Here is a 20,849-nt window from a genome sequence, read left to right on the forward strand (position 1 = left end):
GTCTCACTGTTGACTGGTGATATTTCTGACTGTGAAGTAGTGAAACATTTCCTTTCAAAAAAAAGCCAATGTGAAGCCACTGTGTTTGTGATGTTTTAGCTGTAGCTGTTAGTGGTCAACTGGGAAAAAGAACTAATATCTATATTTTCTTTGTCTGTCCGATAGTTTCTCTCCTCTGGTGCAATGTAAAATCCTCCAATGGTGAATGGCTTTGCAAAGAACTTTAACCCCACTTTTTTGAATTTCATTTCCTCTCTCTGTTCCCTCCCCTTCCCTCTTTCCTGGCCAAACAAGTTGTATATTGCACTATGCGTTTTCTGTGATGCAAACGCTTGATTTTGTGTTTATTTTTTCTATTATCATTTGCTGTTGTATAGGGTTCACTCTGTCGATTCAATTGATTTATATCGAAGTTATTTATCAGAGAGAAAAATATTAATAAATGAAACATTAGTCTGTCCTAAACCTGTTTAACTTATTGGGATTCTATGTTTGCGAGTGTTGAAGCACAAACAATACTTCCATGTGTACCTATGTACTAAGGCTGTCTAATAAATTGGCTTCCATTACAAGAGCACAGACTTAACTCTTCCTTATACTTTTCTCTCTCTGCTTTTGCCTAGCAAGCAATTAGTCTATGTTGCTTTAGTTTCTAAAATAAACTTAAAGGAGGGTGACACTAAACATTTATCAATACACAGGATTTTATGTTGCAATGTTAAAACAGGGTGCCACTAAAACAATTTCTATTTCAACCTTTATTTGGCTCCCAAGGGACAATAGAAATTATTTCCTGCAAAATATTCATAAAGACATTATGAGAAAATCAACAATGGTACAAAAGTACAAAAGGATCAGCAATAATAATTTTTTTTTAAATGCAACGAAACAATAATTACAGCACCCACAGTTCTACAGTATGTGTTAAACAAAAAAATAAAAAAAATAAAAAATCACTACTTCATCTAAAAAAATAGTCTTATTCCTCTGTTCCCATTAGCCATTCCCACCCATGTAAAAAGATGCATCCACACTAGCTTTGAAGCTTAATATATAGGCCTAATATAGCTTAATATAAGTTTTACTGCTGAGGTGTGTGAATGTATGATGTACATCCACATAATTGGTTGTCTATAGTGAGATATGGAAGGCATTATAAGCTATTCACATAGCTTTGTAGGTCTGGTTCGTGAAGTCTTGAAAGGTTATTAAAGAATACTGTACAAAGTTTCATTCCAAAATGATATCCACTGTTTGTAAAAAAAAAAGTGACACCTACAGACACAAAACGATTGATATGACAAAATGAAAACAGTTTAACAAGCTTTTTAAGGAGAGCATCTTAGTATCTTAAACTAGACCTTGATGGCTAAATGATAACACTACAGACTGAATTCATTATGTTTTAGAGATATGGAGTGATGAACTGATATCACCATTTACAAAAGGTATATACGGTTGTTTAGAAACTCCTCACTTCCAGCCATGCTAGTATTACAGTCCAAAACTGTGTTCATCTCAACAGGTGCAATGAGAGGGAGTGCATTTCATTCACAGCATCACATGCTACTGAAGCACCAATTAGAAAAGGTGTACGCCAACTAAAATAACACTGAAAATCATATTCATATTTATACAAACAAGAAAACATCAAAAACAAAAGCACAACTGAATGATCAATAAATAATAGCTCAAAATAATTATGAGGCCTATCAGTATTACCTCATGTTTATAAGACAGCATAGCAGCGATTCTCGTTTTTTTCCTTCATTTGTTTTCATTGGTTAAGCTAAGATCAACATTTTCAATCAAACTGATCTACAGTACTACATGCTACAAAGTTAGTCTGTCATTGCAATGTACATCAGTGCATTTTTTAAAAGTAAATATAATGTCTGCTAGAGAAAGAACATCATGTTTGGACACCTGAGACAGACTTTTGTCAAAAAACTATGAATTTATATAAAAAAGTAGGGGAAAAGAAACCTTTGCCAAGAGTCTTCTCTCTTTACTTATGGGCCAAGGAAAAGTTACAAAGAAAGAAGGATTGCGGAAAACTCCACCTTACCTGGCTCTGTTCTGTCAGTAGATAGGTGTGGGAGCTTTCATACACTGTCACACAAGACTTGAGAGGTTTGGTGTTTTGTATTGTCTGGGTGCTGTGGCAGGTAATTTTGACAATCTAGAAATATATGCTCATTTGCTCAAAAAGAAGGTGTCTAAGATGTGAACGCAGGGTAAAAGGGAAACGTGAGTCTAGTAGATGCAGGATTGTGACAGCGACTCCTGGTAGTGCAGCCCAGTAGCCAGAGAGCGGGCCATGCGTCCGGAGGTGTGTTTCATGTCTCTAGCCGCCTTGATGGCGCTGTTCAGAGAGCTGTCCAGGCAGCGCTGCTCGTCAGCGGACACGGAGTGGCCCGTGTGACCCCTCACCTCCCCACGACCCCTGACCCCCGAGGACGCGCCCACACCACTGCCTAAAGACACACAGAAGGGCTGCGGGTAGGAGTCCATCTTCGTCACAGGACTGGAGTAGAGCCTGAAAAGAGAAAATATGGTTGATGTGCTGAAATCTTGTTATCAGGTGAAGCAACTCACAATCCAAAATAACACACAGTTGTTTATGTCCTGACAGTTAAAGTGAAATTCTAAATCAACTTGTAGTTTGCTAATCTGCAGGAGACATTTTCTAAAAATCGGATTGTTTTGTGTTTCTGTTCCTCTTGTACCTATAATAAGTATCTACTTTTTCATAATTTTGGAGGTTTAATACAGATACATGAACCGTCCCTAAAATTTGTTTTCACCCATCTAAGCAATTTGATGACATCATAGGTTTTAATTTGCCTCGATCTTGACAGCTTGTAACTCCTAAAGAAAAAATCCAAAGGAAAGAAAAAGTCCAAAAATATGTATAATTCTTCTTCAAGATGGTTGTTAAATGTCTCTACATCAACTCCCGACCTCGAATGAAATGCGTCTTTTTCATCCTTATCGTTACAGATCAGCAAAAGTTGATTCCTCTGTAAAAGTGTGCCTGCTCACATAATTTGTGTTTGCAAATCATCAGTGAGGAGAGTGCAAAAGTCTCTGCAGTGAGAGAAATTTAATTTAGATTGGAGAGAGGTTGTGGATGAAATTAACCTAATGGGCCGTTCACCATGTGTCTGGGGAGTGGGCGGGTTACTCACAGGACGGGTGGCGGACACACCGGCACGCACTGCACCAGCGGCACGCTGCCCAGCACAGGCGGGGCCGGCGCTGCCAAGTAGCCGCCCCTCCCGCCTCTGTCAAGGGACGCGGTTGGTTGGCAGCTTCTGTGTGCGGGGTCCGACTCTCGCTCTCTCCTACGCGCTGTGAACCAGAGAGCGGGTCAAGACTGCTGCCACCAAAGACAACAATACTTAACTCCAGAGCCAGTAATACTCGTTTCATTTATGGGGATCAGAATTGCATTATTTGTAGAGTAAATTAAATGTACAGGAAGGACACATAAGGACACACGTTACAATGTCAACAGAACCTCACATACAATGAAAAGGGTTAGTAGAAGAAAAAATGTACTGTATTTATCACTGTACACGTGCAAAATTCAATATTATGCAACGACATGCAGTATTAATTAAACAGCGTTCATCACACAGGCTCTAACCTGGCTCAGTGTTTGTACTCCTGCACGGCTCCGGACGCCCACAGAGCGGACAGTGACGAGAGTGAGAGGAGGTGTGGACCGGCTCGCTGTCGCCACCCACTGGCCCTGATGAAAAAGACAGACAGACGGAGGACTGAAGAAAGCTACTCAACAATTCAAGCAAGTCTGTGAATGATGAGATAACAGCTGCACTGGTTTCAAATCAAATAAAATCAAATTTATTTGAAGTGCATTTGTGTCGCAAATGGCCTTTACAAAAACACTGTGAACAATATAGAAAGCAAAGAGGTTGAAGTAATAACATTTAACAAAGCCTAACAAAGCATACAGCAAGAATTATAACAAGCAGCATACAGAAAAAAACAGACAAAGCACTATTTCTGCCCCAGAATGACAGGAGCCCTCTTACGTTCGGAGTGTCCATGGTGACGTGAGGAACACTGCGGACAAACTGGGGCTCGACTTCCTCTGCTGTCAGGTTCATCTGCTGCTTCAGACACACGCTCAGACAGGCCAGGATGCTGCCCTGCAACACACACACACACACACACACACACACACACACACACACAGGGGTGAGGCCAAGTGAAAAAATAGCAAAAAACAAACAACCCCCCCCCACACACACACACACACTAGTGTTACACACATATCCCATGCTTGTAGATTCCAATTCAAACCACATAGGTAATCTTATACATCTATTTTGTATTTTTTGTTGGCCTGCCATGATGTCAGCCATGTCAACTTTTATATATTTAGCTAAAAGAGTGTAAAATAGCAAAATAACTGTAACTCTAATATAAAGGCATAAAAGAGAGACTGGGGTCATTTCTAGCAATTAATTGTATGCCGCAAGAAGTCAGAAGGCCCTGTGTGTATCATAATACATTACAGTGTTGCACACATTTTCTGAGACTATTTGTGGTGTTAGCACTCTGACGCCAGCAATAAAAAGTCTTGTTATGAGCAATGCAAGAAGTGCTGCTAATATGTTGTCGTCAGTTTGGGAAATCTACTTGTGCCGTGTCTGTTTAATATAGCAGTGGCCGACCACAAGTAATTACATAAGGGAAAACACTGCATTACAATAGAGACATAGAATACAGTTTTCAATTCTCCAAGAATTAGACACACACCGGCACACCATGTGGAACATGGAAGAACTGCTTTTTAATTCAGGGCTCTCAGTTAATTTAATAGACAATCACGTACATTTGTATTTAATAGACAATCACGTACATTTGTATTTTAAATTGTATCAATAGGGTGTTGGGTTGGCCTAGTGGTTAGAGAAACTGCCCCATGACTGAAAGGTCACAGGTTCAATTCCTGTAACAGCGACACTGTCACGTGTCCATGAGCAAGACACAAAACCCCAACCTGCTCACTCAATGTAGGACCATCAGCCAAAATCTCTAAAGTTTCCTAAAAATGGTAAATGGATTTCTGTATGCTGGTAAAAAGTCTACCAAAAAACCCCTGAACTGGATGGATCGATATTCTTACTGGTGGGCGCTCTCCTGCTCCGGACAGTATCTGAACTGCGGCAATTATCTGGTGCTGCAGGGGATGTTGGGATACGTCTGGAGAGCCGAGGTTGGTGTGTGGAGTGATCATGCTCTGAATCTGTAGCTGGAAATGAGACACAAATATTGAACATTATATGATGAACGTTATATTACTGTACATACCTATTGTGTATTGTTAAAATCACATGCACAATCAATTTTCACATTTAGGTTTAATGTATGTTGCATGTCTTTAATAAATCAAATAAAATGAACTTACTGATGTCCAGCTCTGGTCTCTGTCTGGGTCCAGAAGCCGATCTCTTCCTGGGGGCTGGCCTTGGAGCGCATTCCTCCTCCAACTCATCAACGATCCTTCTCTCCCTTCTTTCCCCTCTACTACCATCCCTCCTTCGCTGCCCAGACCTGAGCAAAAGACAGAAGACCAAATTAACTACAGGCAGAGTTGTAAAAGCAGATATCAAGCAATGTGCACAGATGTATATACAGATTTAGCCAATGTGAAAGTTTAACTTTTCACTGCAAGCTTGCTGAACTATTTCTTTACTATTGCTCCAGTCTGGAGAGAAATCGTATGGACAATTCAAATTCTCTTCAATTTTCAGTTGAGAGAAAACACAAGGAAGGCATAAGAATCTGGCAAGCAGTTGTTTGAGGGAAACGATTTCTATTACTGTGTGTCTGTTCTTTCTTGCTTACAAAACTGAACAAAGAATAGGTTGTAGTGGCCTCTGCAGCACTAATGCAGGACAGATGCATGATGAAGGACTGTACTGTTACCACTGGAAGATAAATACCAACCTGATGCGAGGAGTAGAGGTGTTGCGGTGCGTGTGGTTCCCCTGTGCTGACGGGGCGGCTCTGACTGAGCTGAGAGGCCTTGACTTTCTCAGACTGCTTTCTAGTCTCTCCTTTAGTCTCGTCACCTCGGCCTGCAGGTTCTGGATAGCCTCACTAAACACACACACACACACACACACACACACAAACACACACGTGCACAAACACACGATAGACAAAGACGGTTAATATCACATACTAAAATCCAAGATGGGGTCCTTTCTTGCCTAATACACATGCTTGTTTTGTTATGTTATCACCACATGGTATGCAGGATCTGCTTAGTGCATTTCAACAAACCATAGGTCATACACTAGGCTTAGCTGCCAAGTCCAGGACCCACAACTGCACAAGTGTTGCACTGCAAAAACATTCGAGCGAGCAATTCGCCCAGTGATTCACAACATCCAGACATGTGTCAGACCAAACGTACACCCACTCTTTGAAAAGTAATCCATATTAATATTCAGATCTGACTCATGCAACACCACACCATGCAGGAAACAAGACAGAGTACCTCCTATATGCAAGCACTAGCAGCCGTTTCTGTAATAAAATACATAGAAGAGAATATGATAATATAAACATTAAAGAGGGTTCTGCATTTCACAAGATGTGCAGTCCAATTTTACAAGGTAAGCATCGAGGAAATAAAACGTCGACTCAAATTCAGGGTATATCTTCTGAAATGATTAATCTCATCCAACAGAAATCATTGCTACGCACTGATATAAAACACATACAGTCGTTTTTTTCTGCCAGACTCATCAGAGAGCAGCTATAGGAAGTGTAGCTCTCAGATGTGGCGGTGTGTTTGCTGGAACATTCTGCCCTCTTATCGTACTGTAATGCAGCAGTAGCTCGTTCACTCCTAGTCCCAGCCCATGATCTCTGAAGGGAGACATAAACCTGGCCGTGTTTGCACAACTATCGCCATGGCAGCTGCTGCTAGAGACACTCACTTGCGATTTGTCACCTGACCGGAGCTCAGTGCTCTGAGAGGATCGCCATGGTGATACGGTGCAGCGGGGGAGGGGCTTGGGCGGTAGCTGTGCTGAGAATTGGTGGATTCGGCGTATTGGTCATTCTGTCCCTCTTCCTCCTCTGACACAGTGTGGGCTGAGGACAGAGGAAGGGAGTAGCGTAAACACTTAATGAAAGGAAACACCATGGAATAAAGAGGTCATGAATGAGAAAAAGGGACAAAGATATAAAAAATATAAATTAGACAGAGAAAGTTGGTGACTATATTTTGTTGTGGCATTACTAAAGACAGGCCTACAGGCCATGGTGTTGATTTCATGGATGAAAAACATTCTCTTGAAATTATTTCAAATAACTTATATATACACATGTAACTTGAGAGACATGAGAACCTCAACTGATGGCCAAAAGGGATTTAATCTAGCTGAAAAAATAATAATATATTCACTGTGAGTAAGAGTAGTGTGAGGTTATGTTGCTTAAATTTCTAGTTGCACCTCGACTCACTACCGGTGGATATGCATCTTTATTCAGAAGCTGTTTGGACTCACTGTGGTCACTGTCCAGCCCAAACTCACTGGTCCCACTGTCAGCCCTGGTTTGGGGTGTCTGACGGGCCCAGCGCTCTTGAGAGCTGGAGGTTGAGGTGCGTCTCCTCTCCCCCCTCCTGCTTCTCCTTGTTTGTCCCTGTATCTGCCTGGGGTTGCTGAGCTGGGAGCCATCACTGTGCTCCAAGGATGTGCGTCTATCTGATGGTGAGGAGGCAGGGAGAGGCGGACCTGAGCCTGGACCTGCCTGGGGTTTCCCTGGGTTCCCTTCCTGAGGGAGCGACACGCTACGACACCAGGGAGGAAGATGAGGGAGACAAAGACAGAAAGCACACCGATAAGATTAAAAAGGGGAGAAGGAAGCTGTCTGTTTTGAGGGAAATAACAGCAAAACAGCTAGTCATGGGGTTTAGAGAGGTGTGGAATCAGAGATCAGCTCATTGTGTGTGTGTCAGGGGTGGGGGATGTGATATGAGGTGAGATTTACAGTGCAGTAAACATGGGCGGAGGGAGAGTTGTTCTACAGCTTCTTACCTCGCTGAAGCCCTCTGGTGGATGGGGCTGGGAACTGCAGCAAGAGTCAGACGGCTGCTCTCCGAGCCGACAAAACCGCTGTCTGTCTCTGGAGAGATGATCCCATCCTGGAGAACATAACACAGAACAGGGATTATGCAAAATCTGTCTACACTGCTATGTGGACATAACAGTGTTTCTCAAAACTACATAGTTCTATTTGTTGCATCCCACCACCACAAAGCAACAGAGTGCACATCACATATAAACATCACCAATGAACATACAGGCAATTTTACCACAGCCGACACATAATTTGATCAGGGTCACACAGGACAACATACATTATCTACATTATGCATGATTAATTGTGCAACCCAAGGTATGAGCACCGCAAAAACCTAAAGTAAAACCCTCTGAGGCCTGGACTCTGCACACGTGCAAACGATGAGCACTGTCTCACCTAATTACGCCCGTTTTAAGTGCAACAGTGGCCAAGAGGCTACTGTGAGTGTGTCTGTGCCCGAGGCCTTGGTGAATCAATAAAACAACGTTATTCACACTGGCAGCGTACAATATAACTGACCTGAGAAAGCACTCTCCTGCTCCCAGGTTGTAGTTTGGAGCCCCTCCTCTCCGACGCGGCGCTCTCCCCTAGACTGGTCAGGCTGCTGCTGTGGGACTTCCCCACCTCCAACCTCCTACTGCCGCTGGGAAGACGACTGGGAAGGGCTGGGGACCGGCTGGGGCCTCTAGGAGAAGGAGGATCTGACTTGTTGGTCCTCTGTTTGCCGGTTGAAACAGGAGGAGAGTCCTGATGACCTGATTTGGCTTGTCTGTCAACAGAAAAGCACAGAAAAACTGGTACAATGGAGCTAAGGGAATTTGCTTGTGGATCAAAAGAAGACACTGGTCTGTGTGTATTTGTGTATTTATTGTATTTATTCATTTCTAATCCCTTATTTACCAAGCAAATTGACTGGGAACCCAATCTTCTTTTTAATGCAGGTTGATTAAGAACAAATGTAACCAGGCAAGTTTACATTCTTAGAGCACTTTGTTATTTACAGCAACAGCCTCAGGGTGTTGTAGGGGGAAGGGAGGGCACGCACGCACACAACCTAGGAGCTGTCCAGTACAAGAACACTATTGTACTGTTTGATCACAGTGCAACTCCACTTGTCTTGCCCACTGGTCTTGAGACTAACCTCTGTGGGAGACTGTTCTGAACTTCTACATTTCCAGTTCCTTGGTACAGTCCCTCCTTCCCTTCTTCCCCATGCTGCATGCCATTTCCTGTACCAGGAGAGAGGGGGACTCCTTCCCTCAGACCATGGTCTAAGAGGTTGGGAAGCTCCTTGAAGCTTTGGTAACTAGACAGAAGGATGAAAAACAGGGACAGTTCAGCGTTTGTCTGATATGCAAAATAAGTAAAAAGCAAGGCTGCTGGCTGAGCTCAGTATTTTCCAGATCCCCTTCCGCCAGTGGGGCAAATAATAGGAAACATTTCTTCTCAGGTTGAGGGGAAAAAGCCTTCCACAGTACAGACACTGATGGTCACTCTTTTATTGATGATTCATACGCAACGGTTGACGTGCTGAAGACTACTATCAAAATTAAAAATAATATTGCGACTCACTGGTCCATTAGCATGCTGAAGTCTTGTTCTACCAGTCTGTGTTTGCGGTGGAGGGGCCTGAGGAAGAGAGATGGCAGAGCCTCCTCATCCTCCATCTCTGCCTCGTCTCCATCACTCTCTCCGCTGGCTGAGCTCACCTCCACCCCCACCACCCCTCCTGATTCAACTGCCACAGGCAACAGTGGGCTCTGGAAGGAAGGAAAGAGGGAGAAAGAGAGACAGATCAACTTTAATGATACCAATATTAATTTTAATGAAGTCTTTTTAAAAGGAGCTAACTAAAACTTGAATTATAATAAAAAAAATGATAAATAAAAGTACAAAATAAATAAATATATATATATATATATATATATATATATATATATATATATATATATATATATATATATATATATATATATATATATATATATACACACACATGTAAAAACACATAAAGTCTTGTCTGTAAAAATATGTTTTAGGAGTGAGTCATTTTGTCAGCTTAATCTCCTCAGGCAGGGTGTGAGGGACATGAGATCACTGCCTATGTCTTACTGAGCGATTATGGGGTTCAAAGGGACAGTGGAAGACTATACTATGGACAAGAGACTATACTGTATGTTCATACATCAAACATTCTACAGCTCTGTACATTTAGATGTAGCAGAGCTATGGTGTTACCTCAGGGTGTGGCATGGGTTCTCCGCCCTCTGCAGGCACAGATAAAGGGGTTGGGTGGGGGGGTGGGGAGGGAGGGGCCTCTTGAGTGGGCTGGTCCTGTCCCATCTGTTCCACCTGCTCCTTCAGCTCCTCCACACGCATCCCACACTGGAAGATGAGCCCCTCCAACTCCCTGACACACACACACACACACAAGCACACACATACATGCACACAGCACAAAAAATATTATTTGAGTCCACTTGAATCAGGCCCATACAAAAAGAAATCTCCAATTATCTTGGACATCACCCTCACCTATTGGGGTCGAAGGGGCCTATTTCTGCCGCCAGTCTGTGCTCGTCTCTTGCTAACAGGTAACCCCTTTCTAAAGAGTCAAGTCCCTGGACAAGCTGGGAAAGACCCTGGAGGACAACATGAGTTCATTAGTTAGGATGTGAGGTGGCCACTTGGAGGGGCCCTTCTGAAGGATTACAGATCTCAGCTCAAGTCAATTTGCTGTAATTACCTTCATTTGTTCAAAAGGTTTGAGTTTCCCGCTCTTTAGGAGGTCCTCAAATGTCTGCACCTGGACGAAAAACACAAACAGCTTAATTCCTGGCTGCTTGACTATATAAGAAGAGGAATTATCAAACCCAAATTGCCCCCTTTACAAATACTTATTCTTTTTTTTTTTTTGCTCCTTTTTTTTTTACTTTCTTGTACTTTTCTTTCTTTTCGTGTTTATTAGATTTTCTGAACAAGTTATGTACAACGTTATCAAGCATACATACAATTTGTGTAACATGTTCAGTATACATCACTGTTCACTTATTGGTGTGACAACAACAAAACAAAAATTAATAGATACATAAGAGTTCAATTAAAACACAGACCAGTCAAAACAGGACAGACCTAAATGCCATCCACTTTCAGTCCTTTCTTGTGCTTTTCTAATAGTTGCACCAAAAAGCTAATCAAAAAGACAGTATATTGTGACAGACTGATATTTACAATATCTATAACAATCTTCAGCACATCCCTTATAGTTTTGATAGGGCAGTTACCTGCTGGAGAAACTTGTCGGCCTGTTTGGAGAGAGTCCTGGTCAACTGCTGTCCCACCTGAGGACCCAAACTTCTTCTGGATGAGATGGATGTCGCCGAAGAGGGACGAGCGGGAGAGTCTCCTGTTAAATTGACAGACAGGTGCTTAGGGAAGAAAAACAATCCAACTGATCTAAGAGCGCTGCAAGTTATATGCTGAAAAGACGAGCAGCAGCTGAATGATGGATGAAGGCAAGATGATGTGATTGTATGTAAATTAGATACGATTTTGACACATTTAACTGTCAAGTGGTGAATGTGCCATCAGAACAGCAGTGATGGCTGATGGTAAGTTGATTCACTGATACATTATATGATATGATATATTGGAAATTTAGAATTTGACAGTGAAGTGGCAAATGCTGGGAAAGCTGAATGTACTTTGACTGGTGCCGGGTCCATTCGGGTAAACAGAACTTGAGCTGATCTCTGCTCTCTGTGCCTGGGGAAAATTCAGCGTCATGAACTTTGAACCCTCATGGATCACTCCTGATTGGACGGAGTGGCTGGGCTTTGGGGGGTCCGAGTAGAGGTTCACCTGGTGGAAATGTGAAAAATAGGAACACGCATGAGCATTTCATGATCTAGAATATCCATTTTTCATGCATGTGCTTTTTTTTTTTTTTTAAAGAATTGTCAAAGTAGAAAGATGGGGAGTTCTTTTCCAAAATGCAATATTTTCATTGGAAAAAAATAGCTGACTATTTTCAAAAAGATGAAAAATATCCTCAGATGAATGGGACTCATTTTAACGTGCAGACACAGTAGACATAGCCTGCATCCCCATCTAGTGTCCTAAAGTCGAAGGTCTTGCCTCTCTCTTCCTTGGGTGTATATATAGTATATGATGCAGCAGAAAGTGGAGCCATTACATCAAACTGCAGCCCAGATCGAGACAAAAGAAGACCATGGAGCTCATTTCAGTGCAGAAAAGACACTAATCGAATGTGAACTGGACTGTGTGATAAAGGGGTTAACCGCATACATTGGGTGTAATTTGATCACATTAATATGCATTTTGTGCAGACACTGGTGACGCCCCCCTCTTCCCTCTTCCGACATACTGAATGGATGAAGGTGACTTGGGAGAATGCCCCTCCCTGATGAACCCTATAGGCAGTAAATCACAATGACCTGATACTGACCTCTACAGTGCCACACAGTACCACACACACATTTTCCCCTCTAGCTGGGGCGTTCAACCACTTCGCAACAAGAAACAGTCCAATGCAGCCAATCCTTTTTTGTATTAAAGACGTTTTAAAAAAGATAATTTTAAGCATTCTTGCTTTACTAGATAAAACCCAGTGGAGAACATAGAGAGAGAGCGGAAAGATGAGAGAGAGAGAAAGAGAGAGAGAGAGAGAGAGAGAGAGAGAGAGAGAGAGAGAGATAGATAATAAACGACATAAAAAAAAAGGTCATGAGCTGTACCCTATCCAATGAGCCATTTAGGACGTCCAAGATCTTTTTTTTATTTCAAAGATTATTTTTAGGGTGTTTCTCTTTTATAAGATAGTTTAGAGAGGCGAGAGACTGGAAAATGGGGGAGAAAATGGGGATGGCACCAAAGGTCATGAATCAGACTCCCACAATCTCTGGAGTACATCCTATACCAAGCTGCCAGAAGAACACTCTACAGTAGTGTAACGGATTTAAGGTGAAGTCTACTGCAATTTATTGTTTGCTTGTTATTCTGAAAAAGTAAGTGAAAGATTTTTTTTTCAGTTGTTTTTGTGTTATGAGTTCTCAAGATCAAGAAAAAATGCAACCTCATTACATCAAATTCGCTGGTTGAAATTGCATAAAGAAAATGTTGTCATTCATTTATTCATTCAGGTATAAGATGACTCATTGTGAAATTTTCTGTCAGCTATCTCAGACAGTGCAATTTAATGATGTCATAGCATTTTATTTTCTTTCATCCCAAGAACTCATTATTCAAGACTCATAAAACAACAAAATGTTATGAGTATGTCTACCTTGGCAAAACAACAATCTGAAAGTCAATTTTGGTGTAATTCCACTATAAGCCTGGCCATAACCCCCCGCCCCCCATGCATTTGTGCAGAATGGGTGAGAGACAGATGGCTGTTTAGTATTGTGGTGAAGGAGATGGAGAAGAGGAGGGGGGCAGAGTAAGCGGATTTTAATTGGTGCCGATTGTGGAGCACTGCAATACGGCCAGAATAGAAATGGGCCAATACTTGTTTAAAGGGGGCAACTTCAACAACCATTAAAACACTGTATACTGAACAAAAATAGACTTATGCTATATTAAGAAAAAAAGACTCTTATCATTCTTGGTGTCTCTCTTCACTTCCTTGTTATCTCACTTTTCTGAGATATTCCATTATTTGTTATGAAACATTGCATCTGTCTGTAAATAAATGTGCTGATACTGTCTTGGCCTGGGCTGCTTGATCTCAACTGGACTGTACTGGAGAAATTAAGTTTAAAATAAAAAATAGGCTAATAAATATTTGAATAAAGAAATAGGCCAATAAAAACTGTGATTAAGAAATGAACATCTGTGACTGTCCATCTTGTTGCTAGAACTCCATTAGGTGCGACTATGCCATCTCTTCCTTTTTTTGTCCTGTATGTGGTGACTGCATCTAATTTAACCTTTATTTGACTATAATTTTACCAGGAAGTCTAAATATTACACATATCTGTCATGGAATGCTGTCATGTAATTTTCGTCATATCACAAGGCCATCATACTGCCGAAGGTCAGAGAAAACAATGACCAGAAGTCAATTAAGTGATTTATAGCCTATATAAACCCTCCTTAAATGTAAATGGGAGTTCTCAACAATCTTGATACAGACGCAATAATGGATTTCAGGTCTCTGGTTAATGTTTGTAGCACAGACCAACTGCACCAGATAAACAACTGGTGCCATTCACGACTAAACACGCCAGCTCCACTGCCAGTGCACAATTTGTGAACCAGAGAGAGTTGCATTTTTTATTCTAACCACTAGTTCATAAAGCAGGGGCACCTAAAATAGCATCGACCACATGCAGAAACACAAACAAAGACACAATTGTATGTCCTCATTCGCAGGTCACATGGAGACTGGGTGCATGAATTATTATGGGCATCCCCCCTATAGCTAACTGCTCATTTTCTAGTCATTTCATGTGCATATTGTGGCCTTAGTTAATCTTGGAGGGGGCCTCTCTGTGGGTTCCCCAGCATCCTAAGCCCAGGTGTGGTTACACTCTCTGCACCCCCTGTTTTATACTCTGGTCTTGACTGGACAGTGCGCTGTACATGGTGCCCTGTTTACCCAGCTATTATTGCATGGACTAGGGAAGAGCCTCTGCCCCTCCACAGCATCTGCTTGCTGTTCGGTCTTTTCATGCAGCCTGTGTTTGCACGCAGAACAGTGGCGAACTAAAAATAAACCTTCTCACAGAAAAACACCACATCAGAGACAAGATGGATGGTTTAATCTTAGACTGTGAAAACCCGCAGGGGGAATTTCACACAGGAATTTATAATTGGACTTTCTCAAGATGTCACTTTTAAAATGTCAATTCAGTGCTCCTCAGTTTAGTCTTAAATGGTAAAATCTAGGGATCCCAGATTAGTGTGGAAAAAACTGTCGTCAACAACTGCCAGTGCTTTACTGAACAATTCTAATTATGTATGAAGCACATGTCTATCAGTGTGTTGACACATGCAGAATATTACCTGCAAACAGAACTAAAACAAATCACAAAAACCAACACTAAAAGGGATGATGTTTTTACATGCCTTAGTATCACAGCTAATTATGGCATATCACAGCTAACGTATCGCTGTTGTAGTGTGAAAACCCTGCTGATTTTCATGTTTTAAATTCAATTGAATGATTACATGGTCTTCTATCAGTTAAAGAAATTATACAACCCTTGGGCTTATGAAACCCTGTCAAAACACCATCTGATAAACTCAAACATGCATGGTGGTCAATCTGAAAACAATGCTGTTTTTCTTAGTTCCTGAAAAAGATACAAGGTTTTCTTCCGACTGCAACGATATTCTGGTTTCTCATTATCAGGATATTAGTTTATCTGAACTACTGTAAATGTGATATTATGTTTACAGGCACTAACTGTTAATTGTTGATTAATACTGTTATGGTAATATACATATAAACACATTCAATGATATGTTGCAATTATATGTGTTGTTCACTGGTTCTAAAATGCTAGTGTTTTCATTACTTTTCCTTTGTTGAATGAAAGCATTTACGCAAGTGAGTTACTTTCTGTTTAACCATTATATATACCTTCTGCCTTTCTAAACAGAATCCAGCATAATTAATTTGCTCAATAAAAAGGCCCATAACTGAGGAAAACTTGAATTCTCCTTGTGAGAAGCCATTATTCTGAAGCTTTCTGATGACTTCTGATGTTATAGGGCCTTAAAATTGAGATCGATACCAAAAATAAATCTGCATGGCACCAACAGGTACCATTTTTTGAATCCCAGCTCTACAGCACACCGTTGAATGGTGATAAATTAGATACTGATGCCCAGATTAACTACCTTGGCTTCCAAACGTAGACGATCAATGGTGTTCTCCGCCTCTGCATACTTAGTCAGCAGTCTGTTGTAGTCCTCCTATAAAGAGAGGGGGGAGAGGGAGGGGAGAAAGTAAGAGGGAGGGGAGAGGAGAAAGAGAGAAAGAAAGAGGGAAAAGAGAGTCAAAGGGTTAGCAAGCAACACACAACATATTTCTCAGTATTCAAAGGGAAAACCAATGGGTAATAATTCTGTATCACACCCATACTAAGCCTAGTGTGGGTGTACCATGAAACTTGTACAATGGCAAAACTTTTCCAAATCAATGGGGTGGTAGCTAAGAAGGGAAGACCAGAGTCGGGCTGGGAGTTGTCGATATATAAAAGGTCATTGTGAAAAGTAAGGCTTATCCCTCTTGGAAGAGTAATTCACACAACCTTATCGCTATATTATGACTGCCAGCAAAAAAATGTAGGTCTTCTCAAGGACGGTGATCTGCCAACCCTACAGCACTTTCCACTTTCAATCAAAATCTCCATTCTTTAACCAGTAGTATAAGCCAAAGTCTCATATCTACATGATGCCATGACTCAGCGCAGAGGATTGATTATTTTCTGAGCATAAGGCAAAAGGGCTAGGATACTGAAATACAGGCCAAATCACATAAGGACAGGGTTAAACTGATAAACAGACTTATAGGGTCTCTAGACCATCCAAGCCCTAACTGCAGAAAGAATTCTGCCATTATTCAACCTGAGATGAATCGGCTGGAATCTTGTTACCATGGTTACAGTGTGGTCTAGTTGATCTTCAAAATAAAGTAAAAAGGCAACTGAATGAAGTAGACCTAAATTACATTCTTCTTTTGATTGTTTTGATAGTAATTTATATCTACAGTGCATACCAAGTGCTTTGACTGATACAGCAGTCAAAGCAACTCGGCTAGAAAGCACACACCTTTGAGCTCCAAGCCCAAAGTAATTGGACTTTTTATCACATAAAGCTATTCAAACAAACTTGCACAAATGATTAAACAGTAAGAATAGACTCAAATTTGGGAATATGTGGGCAATGTCTATGCTGTCCTGAGGCAGATAGACTCACAATCCAACCATATTATATCAGCTGTAATCCAAGGGCACTTTCTCATTTTCTCTTTCAACTTCTACTTAATTTAGTTCTGTCTATGTTTAGTGGTTATTAGACCGTGTTGGTTCAATTACGTATCAATCAGATCCCTTCAGTTCCTCTCAAATCAAACTTTCAATGGAGGACAGGGTCACACGGGCCAGACTATAACAAAAGTCCAATGTATTTTGCTCTAAGATATGTTACTGCCACAGAATACTTGCTGCTCTGTGGTTGTTGAACACAAGTGGAAACTAAAAAACTAACTGGGATTGAAATATGACTTGCAAAGGAGCTCCGAAATGTAATTTGTATCTGTTGCATGATGTGAGGCTGTGTGCAAGATAAGATAGCACTTTATTGATCCCCTGGGGGAAATTCAAAATTTGTGTTGTGCTTGACAGAAACAGGGAGGAGGTGAAGTGGGACCATTTTATAGACTAGATGGACTACTGCTGCATCTGTGAATGATCAAGGATGGCAGTCAAATGCTTGCATGTTAAAATAACAAGTGGTATCTTGTAGAATTTTGGATATGAGGGCTCAATCTGAAATTTACCTGAGTGGGTGACAATAAAGGCTACCTTTTCAGGGTTCAGAACACTGACAGAGGAGATTCTTTTAGTTAAAGGGGAATACTGTTCACTTTAAAAACCCATGATACCCATTGAGTACCACGATTTATAACTGTGTTTTCATTTCTGCCATTAAGCCTTGAGCTGGTCCATGAACAATAAAAGGGAGGATAACTTTGTGCACTCATAAAATGTTTGTCTGCTCTTTTACAAGTCAGCTTATGCTAAGAATGTGCAATTAGTCCCATATCAAATTATGTACCCATATCCCCAGAGAATAACTCAATAATAATGACATCACATTCATTAAAAATTCAACCAAAAATTTTTAGTGTATAGTGTGTAGAAATTTGAAAAAGGTGCAAATATTTTTACATTTTAGGAGCACAAAAAAAATTTTTTGGGAGCTTGTGAAAATATTTTCAAATGCTAATTCTGACTTTGAGTGTTATGTTGCACACATGCTCCTTTTTCAAATTTCCACAAAGCATCAATTCATTTTAGGAGCTTATGTCAATAAGATGTTTGCACTGTTGCACCCTGCTAGGGCATAGAGGCTAGGACATAACATTCCAAAGCTGAAATTCAACTCCTTAAAGGGATTATGCCAAGTCTGCTAAACCAGTCCAACATATTTCAGTCTCTACTGGTACCTGCAGCTGCTCGATCAGTGTGGTAGCCTGCTGAGGGCATCTGAAGTCCTCGGGCACAGTAGAGTTGGGGACACAGGTTGTTGGTGTATTAGAGTCTGATGAGGGTGAAGGTCCATCAGTACTGCTCAATAGGACCTCTCTCACAATGTCAGCAGGGGACTTAAACACCAGGGGGGGCTCAGCTGACGGGGACTTCGTCTTGGAAGAGCCTCTGCTCTTGGGGGGCTTGTAGCCACTTTTGGGGAAACGGACCCTGGGTTCTACCTTGGAGAAGTCTGGGGTGGGGTAACTCAGAGGCCCTCTTCTGTAAATGCAATAACATTCACGTTTAGTGCTTTTCATGAAAATATTACCAACCTGATGCAACAAAAATGAAATACAAGAAAAATGGTGGCTGGAGGATAAGAAAGTTACAGCATTAAAATTGGTTAATGTTTGGTTGGTGGTTGAGGGAGTGAGCTTTACCTGGCCTCATCCACTTCAGCATCAATGGTCCTGGCTTGGGTCTTGCAGTGGCTCTCTCTGGGTGTCCTCTCTGGACTAGTGTTCTGATAGGTGGACTTCGAGGAGCCTGCCCAGACTTTGCTAAGGGAACGAGTCCTCGAATATGTGGCTTCGGGAGAGTGCTGCCTCATCTTTCTTGGTGAGGGAGTCGGCCGCTTACGATGGTTACTATTTGACTTTCCTGATCCTCCCGTAGGCCCATTACTTACTCCATTCTGATGATTTGACATCCCTTGTTCAGGAGAGATGGCTGCCGGCTTAGGAGAAGTCCTGGAATTTAGCTCCTCCCTTTCTGATTCATGTGGCCAATGAGGCTTGGGGTGGTGGGTTAGACGGCTGCTGTAGGATTCTGGAAGGCTTTCTGTGAAGCCCATCTCTGGGAACGTTTCGGCTTCAATCCCCGGGACATCGGCTATTTCCTCAGAGGAGAAGTAGAGGAGGTGGGGAAAAGTGGGAGCTCTGGGAGGTGAGGGAGACTGTGATACTGGGTGGAGAAGGTTGGATGGAGAGGAGGGTGAGATGTTGCCAGATCCACACACAACTGAGTCAGGTGTTCTATTTTCAGAACTTCTCTTGGAGGGTCCAGCAACTTCTAAAGTTAGCAGGTCAGCGCTGTACCTTGCTGTTGAGCTGATCTTCCTGTTGTTCCCTTTGGCAATATGGCTCTCAACTAAACCATGCATAGTTCCAAGCCCAGTTGCACTTGATCCTGAAATGCTAGTGTGTTCATCTCTCTTTCTCTTGCTGTCACTCCTCTTCCCCTCTTCCTCTCCATCTTTCTCCTCCTCGGTCATGTCCAGCTGTTCGTCCCTCTCAGGGAGGTGGTCTGCGCTGTGTCTGTGGGCCGGCCATCTCTGCTCCTCCTCTTCCTCCCTCTGCCTCACCTCCTCATCCTCTGTCCATACCTCTAAGCTACCCGCCATGTCATCATCTGCAAAATACATTAAGGGATGGAGAATGGGAAGAAAAAGGTTTCAAGTTTAGATTAGCACAGGCATGAATCGCCTCAACCAAACAAAACACTAGACTAGTCAAGCTTTAAGTGCACTGGAAAAGAACTAGATTGTCTAAAGTTGCTCAGAAAGACTTCGGCCAACTAAAAGGAAATATATCAGAACATAATGAGAGACTCACAGAGTGTCAGGATGTGTTTATCCTCCTCGAGTGGCTCAGAGTGGGACAGAGATTCAGAGTCCTGCAGTTCACTCAGGTTGTAACTCAGCTCATCTGGAGGCATATCTAGCTCCTGGGCTAAGCTAAACCCATCGTGCCCGTTGGCTCCGGCAGACCAGGGTGGGTTACATTCTTCATCTACATCACCATCACCATCATTTCCCCCCAGTTCCACATCCTCCAACGCCTCCTTCAGTCCAATGATGCCATTCTCATCCATCTGGCTGTGGAAGTCCTCCTCTTTCTCCGCCTTCATCTCTTCATTCGCATCCTCCCATCCGTCCTCAGATGCTACAGAGCTGGTGGGTGAGATGCGTACTGGGGCAGGGGTCCAGAACAAAACCCCCGCTGTGGTGCTCTTCTGTCTCGTCTCCATTCGCTCTTGGTCTATCACTGACTCTCTCTGATTCAGGTCTGACCTCAGGCACTCTTCTAGCCAGGTACAGGAACTTTCACCATCTTTTCTTGCTGCTTTGGCTCTGCACTTAGGCCCACTTCCAAAGCCATGGCAAAAAAAAAAGGTTTACAGATTGCAGGGCATGTCAGTCAGCTAATAAGGAATGGATAACTCATTGGTCAGTCTTCAGTTCCGGCTGAGGAGCAGTCTGCTGGGTAGATCTCTTTGGATACATTTCCTGAAACAGACGAGTTAGTAACTAGGGCTGTGTATTGAAAAATTGGAATGATACCAATTTTTTGGTATGGGTATCAATTTCAAGGCATCAAAAGGTTAGATGGAAAGTTGTCAGAGATTCACTGGTGGATCTTAAAATGAGAACTCAACTTTTTTTTGTATGGAGGAAATCAATTCAGCAAGGTCTGAATGTATTAAGTA

At 42.0% G+C, this 20,849-nt stretch overlaps 1 protein-coding gene across 1 annotated transcript; it reads right to left on the reverse strand.

Annotated features, from left to right (window-relative positions):
* Positions 1–801: 801 nt before the first annotated feature.
* akna (AT-hook transcription factor) lies at positions 802–20,390 on the reverse strand. The gene is made up of 22 exons (XM_071909675.2): positions 19,976–20,390; positions 18,803–19,772; positions 18,338–18,641; positions 16,006–16,080; positions 11,832–11,997; positions 11,421–11,542; positions 10,883–10,942; positions 10,672–10,778; positions 10,375–10,546; positions 9,709–9,896; positions 9,278–9,442; positions 8,656–8,905; positions 8,091–8,197; positions 7,560–7,843; positions 6,987–7,143; positions 5,986–6,138; positions 5,444–5,589; positions 5,162–5,287; positions 4,062–4,178; positions 3,653–3,757; positions 3,192–3,354; positions 802–2,539 (listed from the first exon to the last, which is right to left on the reverse strand). Exons 1-22 carry the CDS (start codon positions 20,388–20,390, stop codon positions 2,257–2,259), a joined length of 4,635 nt encoding a protein of 1,544 aa, XP_071765776.2. The 3' UTR covers positions 802–2,256.
* Between the last annotated feature and the right edge of the window lie 459 nt (positions 20,391–20,849).

This window comes from Centroberyx gerrardi, chromosome 2 (assembly GCF_048128805.1).
Source record: "Centroberyx gerrardi isolate f3 chromosome 2, fCenGer3.hap1.cur.20231027, whole genome shotgun sequence".
Classification (NCBI taxonomy): Eukaryota; Metazoa; Chordata; class Actinopteri; order Beryciformes; family Berycidae; genus Centroberyx; species Centroberyx gerrardi.